Genomic DNA, 6009 nt, shown 5'->3' with positions numbered 1-6009 from the left:
TTTAGTCCTTTTTAAACTAGCAGTGTTGAAATTGAAAGTGTCTGATGGAGTTGGAAAGGTGGGGGGAAAGTCCCAACGTAGAGAACAGCGAGAGAGGAGGGACTCCCCTGTCATGACCCCTAAAGAAGGCAAAGTTAACACTTGCCAGGCCTGGAGCCCTGAGTCACAGTCAGTCTGATAGGTTGAGCTCAGAGCAGACTGTACAGTCTTGCGTGTTTGATAAAGGAGTGGCCTTGACAGGGAGGGGCTTGCATGTCCAAAATGTTTGAGATGAATCAGAAAAGAGAGAAACAAAAGGCAACTCTGATTCAAATCGGAGAAGAGTGAAACGTGGATGGTATAAAAGAAAATTGTAACAGGGTTTTATGTGGAGGATGTGGTCTAATTGTTAGTCATTGTTGGATATAAATATATATATTCGGTACTACAGTGAATTTTACAGCTAATTTTAGGAACTGGTGGGAGAGGTCTGTGTACAGAACAGATGAGCTTTTGGGGCATTTCTTTGTCCCACATAGACATTTACCTCTTTACTCTGATTGATTGACATGTCTTTTTGAGATGTGTTGACTTACAAAGTCTGTCAACCAAGGTCCCTTCTCACATCCAATTGTTTCATATTCTTTGTTTTCATGTGCATATAAATTTGATACCATCCTGTCTGATGTGTACAATGAAACATTGGTATGCTTTTGGCTACTTCTCATTGTAAGAAAAGAACATAGTTAAATGTGGCAGGAAATGTCAGATCGTCTCTAACGTCAGTTGAGATGTCTAGGTGTTCCAAGGTGGTGTCACTGAGTTTCTTTTATCGGATGACTTGACAAGCACAACAGTTTCTTGTGGTCCAGAAAGTCATGGATATTTTATTTTTCACATTACCCTCCAGTTGCTCTTGTACAGTAAATTATGTAATTGCATGTTTATTTTAAAGCATTTACAAACATGGTTCTAGAAATGACAAAAATATCTGAAAAACACAGTATTCAGAATGTATTGATATGCATATTTGTAGATGAAAAGATATTAATAATTTTTACAAATTAACAGAAATATTTGTATGGATATCAGATTACCTGTTTTACATATGAATTCTGTAAAAGAAACAGATTATCTTATCTGCTGTTTTTTCGGAACCATATTGGCTGATTGTATGGTATGTATGGTGATGTCTGGACAGGGCTGATTTCTTTAGACATTTTGTGCCTCTTCTTTAGTTCCTCCTTGTGCCAGAAGCATCTTTGACTTCATTTATATTGTACATTTAAAGACAGCTTTAACCCCTAATGACATAATGCCCCCTAGAGTTATGATTGGCCAGTCAAGAGGGCTCAAAAGGATCTAGGACATAAGAGATTACGCCATGAAAGGGACCTCATACATACCTATGCCCACACAAAATATCTATGCTGTCATTTGACAACTCACATGGCTTTACTTCTTGTCCTACTTTTGTTGAGACCTATTACATCATCTTGTTATATATTTTTTCAAACGGTTGTGCTTGTTTGTGTCATTAGGGGGAACTTATGGGGTATCTGTTATCAGACTCATTTTTCAAACCTAACCAATTTGTGTGCGTGGGGGGGGGGGGGGGGGGGGGGGGTCAAGGCAGCAGCCTTTTCCAACCAACAGCTCTGCTGGCCAGGCAGGATTTTCCTTTTTATTTGATCTTTAACAGGACAGCCATATCGTGAGAGCTGCCATCCTGTAGGTTTTTGCTCCTTGCCCAGTACTACTAACCTGATCCATCTTATCAACCAGCTTCCCATTATAACTAGATATGTTACATTAAGGTTGGAGCAGAAACCTAAAGCATGGTAGCTCTCCAGGAATGTGGTTGGGCAGGCCTGATCAATAATATGGAGCACCTTTAGTTCTGGGAAAGAAAAATACGGATGAAGTTGGTGGGCAAGTTACTCCTTCATCTGACTCTGGTACTCAGAACGCCTCTTGCTAGAGAAAAAGAGACTGAAAAACAATAAAACAAAATGTGTAAATATTTGAGCTGCCGTTTTAGAAGTCTCTGAAAGAGGCCATAACAATCCATACAATTTTTACTCTGAGAATCTCCTAAATATTATGATAAAAACAAGAATGACATAGAAGATCAATTGTAAAAGAAAGGTATATTAAACAACATTTCCTGGTCTTGTTCAAATAAAGACTGCCAATATTTAAATTGTTTTTGCATTTTTCAAATCATTATAATACTTTTTGCTTTGTTGAATTATTATGCGATGTACAGTCAGACATATCTGTATTCAATATTCCAATGTCACACAACTCATTCTGCCACATACCATTCGCATTACGAAGTTGCTACCATATAAGGATATAGATTAATATGTTTTATTTACGTGAACTTTTCATAAATGTTTAAGAGATTAATTTTCTGCCTACTATTATATTACAGATATGTCAAAATGCCGAAACCCGGGATCGAACCAGGGACCTTTAGATCTTCAGTCTAACGCTCTCCCAACTGAGCTATTTCGGCTTGTTAACAAATGTTCTAGAGGCTACATTATGATCAGTGTGCAGAATTACTTGACATTTATGGCAACTTTATAATATTATAGTATTATAGTATATAAATATTGTATGTATAAATCTTTCAAAACTCAAACCTTCAACAAGTTAGAAATGCGTAGGCAGGCGGAGCCTCGCGCCCCCGCCTATGTATGTGACGTCATTATCTGGGAATCAAGGCAACCAACGCAGGGACTGATGGGAGGAAAGGTTAGAGATCGGACGGGAGCAGATGAGGGAAACCTGATGTCAGCTGGAGTTAACTAGGTACACACAAAATGTTTAAAGCTGGATAGCTTAATATATGAATCCATATAAATCGCCTGCCGGAGAGAACGAGTCTAGAAAAACAAATGCGATAAGGCTAGTACCTCCATTGTTTATTTGGACTTGAGCCAGCCGACAATACGATAGCCAACGTTAGCTAGCTTACTAGCTAGCTATGTCGTGCATTGTTTTGTTAGTTAGATAGCTAGCTAGCTAACTGGTGCTAGCTAGAACAGATATAAGCAGTGTTTCCCCTAAGCCAAAACTGGGAATACAACTGCCAGTTATGTGTATATGTTTCTTTCTGGAAGATGGATGAAAAGTCCACCAACAACCACCGCCTCATAATTGCCCTATTGATGGTGTTCCTCTTTGGTGTGATAGTGCTTCAGTATGTTTGCCCTACCTCCGACTGTCAGCTGTTGCACCTAGGGTCATTGTTTTCAAAGTCCGGGGACAATACTGTTCGATCCCAGACAGAAGAACACGGAATTGGGAATGGACCCGGAGTAAAGGACCCGTACGTAGCCGAGGACGGTGCCCTGGCACGTTTTGTTCCCAGGTTTAATTTCACAATTGCTGACCTTAACCGTGCAGTGGATTTTAACATCAAAGGTGACGATGTCATAGTGTTTCTTCACATCCAAAAGACAGGGGGTACAACGTTTGGACGTCACTTAGTGCGTAATATTCAACTCGAGAGGCCTTGTGAGTGTCATGCTGGCCAAAAGAAATGCACTTGTTACCGTCCAGGTAAAAAGGAAACATGGCTTTTCTCACGGTTCTCCACCGGCTGGAGCTGTGGTCTTCATGCGGATTGGACAGAGTTGACCAATTGCGTTCCCTACCGTATGGACACCCGTGAGCCTTCCAAGACACCATCTGTTCCCAGGTGAGCAACATGGTACCACAATGCCTAGATGGTGTCCTTAAAAAAGACAAGGTAATGCGGATGAAGATTACAAAACTTCAGGATATACATTTGTATGAATGAAAATGGGTTGAATGATGCCTCTTGGCTTTATGGGGTTGGATACAGTAAATTAATATCAAGCCCATCTGTTATGTTACACTTTTCCTTCTGGCTCCACAGAGCACTTGAGTGGATCTCAACATCTCTTCCCTTCTTAAATTGACCACCAAGAGGAATATCACTTGGTGTCTACTGAGTGAAGCGCTTGTGAGGTACACCTTAAAACATGTCTTTCCTTTCTTCTCCTCCAGTAGGAACTACTACTATATCACCATCCTGCGGGACCCGGTATGGCGCTACCTGAGCGAGTGGCGTCATGTGCAGCGTGGAGCCACCTGGAAGGCGTCCCTGCACCGGTGTGACGGCCATGCGCCCACACACACCGAGCTGCCCAGCTGCTACTCTGGGGATGACTGGTCAGGCTGCTCCCTACAGGAGTTCATGGACTGTCCCTATAATCTGGCCAGCAACCGGCAGACACGCATGCTGGCCGACCTCAGCCTAGTGGGCTGTTACAATGTCTCGGCCATGAACGCGGACGAACGGTGGGCGGTGCTGTTGCAGAGCGCCAAACGAAACCTGCTGGACATGGCCTTCTTCGGGCTGACCGAGTACCAGCGCAAGACCCAGTACCTGTTTGAGCGTACGTTCCGCCTGGCGTTCATAGCGCCTTTCACCCAGCTGAACGGCACGAGGGCAGCCAGCGTGGAGGTTCCCACTGAGACGCAGCACCGCATCCGCCAGCTGAACCAGTGGGACGTGGAGCTGTACGAGTACGCCCGTGACCTCTTCCTCCAGCGCTTCCAGATAGCCAGGCAGCAGGAGCGCAGGCAGGCCAGGGAGAGGAGGCAGCAGGAAAGGAGGCGGCTCAGAGGGAAGCTGGCATCCAGGCGGGGGAGGCCGGAGACGCCCAGCGAGAGACCCGGGTGGCCTGAGGCCCGGCTCGGCCAGGGCTCCTTTTTAACCACCCCTGACGTTAGACACAAAGGAGGGGCTGATGGAGGGGAGGTGGACACCGAGGTGCAGCTGCCAGACTGGTGGGACTTGGAGGAGAACAGCACCATGGAAGACTACTTGGACAATGTAGAACAGTGGTAGTGATGGGACCAAGCTGGAGAGACTGGGGTTTAACTTTGCTGAGTTTGCCAGGTTTGCCTTCATCCAACCGGATTCAAATGGTAACAGTGCATGCATCTTTTAACAAACAACCAGATCTTTAGTTCATTTGTGGCCAATGAAATACTACTGTATGTTTATACTGTACTAGTTCTCGATTGTAATTTGTGTATTTAACACATTTTTGTGTTCAGTACATTTCTTATGAAGTAAACCAAGGAGTAGTCCTTGCCAATCCAATGCAGACCACAATCACCCAGGCCTTCTCGGATGTTTGTTTAATTACACCCCTTGCACTGAACAGTATTTCAAATATCGTGGGGGGAGGGGGCGAGATACATGCCAATCTTTTGTATATCTGTACATGTGAAAGTTGTTAATAATTATGTTAATAAATTCTGAATTTATGGCAACAAAGCTTTCAGATATGTCACATGTATGTTACAAGAAAAAGGCTTGAAGCAAGGAATTGGACTAGTAATCAGAAGGTTGCTGGTTTGATTCCCAGCCGTGCCAAATGACGCTGTGTCCTTGGGCAAGGCACTTCACCCTACTTGCCTCGGGGGAATGTCCCTGTACTTACTGTAAGTCGCTTTGGATAAGAGCGTCTGCTAAATTACTAAATGTAAATGTAAGCAATGGTTCAAAGAGAAATAACCTAATTTAAAAAACCTTAATTAACCTGTTTACCTCAACATGTTGCATATTTTGTTACTGTTATCCATTTATTATATACTCATTGTGTCCTTTTCATAAAAATAAACATAAACTTGTGTCCTGTTACTTTTAATGGTCAAAGATAATCAATGTTGATTAACATCAGTGTCTAAGTTTGTGTAGGACTGATGTTCAAAGCACTACAGCAACAAAAAAAGCCTCTGAGTGTGCACAAATGGCCTATAATCGATTTATTAAGTATAGTGATGTATTGCATTGAAGTATCGTAATTCTGGGCACTTCCAGACCTGATGGAAGAACTGTTTTACTTTAAACCTGCCCTGTTGACATAGCAGCACCTTACTTGGCTTGTGCTCCAGCAGGTGGTGCCACAGTCATGTCACGACCTACGATGCTGGATTTATCTATTACTGTACATTTTTTCTACTTTTGTCTACTGTAAG

At 42.9% G+C, this 6009-nt stretch overlaps 1 protein-coding gene and 1 non-coding gene across 3 annotated transcripts; one reads left to right on the top strand and one right to left on the bottom strand.

The window, feature by feature from the left end:
• Positions 1–2427: 2427 nt before the first annotated feature.
• On the bottom strand, positions 2428–2500 carry trnaf-gaa (transfer RNA phenylalanine (anticodon GAA)). The gene has a single exon. It is a non-coding gene; the product is annotated as a tRNA-Phe (tRNA).
• Positions 2501–2743: 243 nt separating this feature from the next.
• On the top strand, positions 2744–5662 carry hs6st2 (heparan sulfate 6-O-sulfotransferase 2). Of its 2 annotated transcripts, none has more exons than XM_067247552.1 (2): positions 2744–3691; positions 4027–5662. In XM_067247552.1, exons 1-2 carry the CDS (start codon positions 3111–3113, stop codon positions 4868–4870), a joined length of 1425 nt encoding a protein of 474 aa, XP_067103653.1. In that variant the 5' UTR covers positions 2744–3110; the 3' UTR covers positions 4871–5662. The 2 variants fall into 2 exon arrangements, with proteins under 2 accessions (XP_067103653.1, XP_067103652.1); XM_067247551.1 differs by having other exon boundaries at positions 4024–5662.
• The last annotated feature ends 347 nt before the right edge of the window (positions 5663–6009 follow it).

Source organism: Osmerus mordax, chromosome 12, assembly GCF_038355195.1.
Source record: "Osmerus mordax isolate fOsmMor3 chromosome 12, fOsmMor3.pri, whole genome shotgun sequence".
NCBI lineage: Eukaryota > Metazoa > Chordata > Actinopteri > Osmeriformes > Osmeridae > Osmerus > Osmerus mordax.
This window is presented reverse-complemented; position numbering and strand designations above follow the sequence as displayed.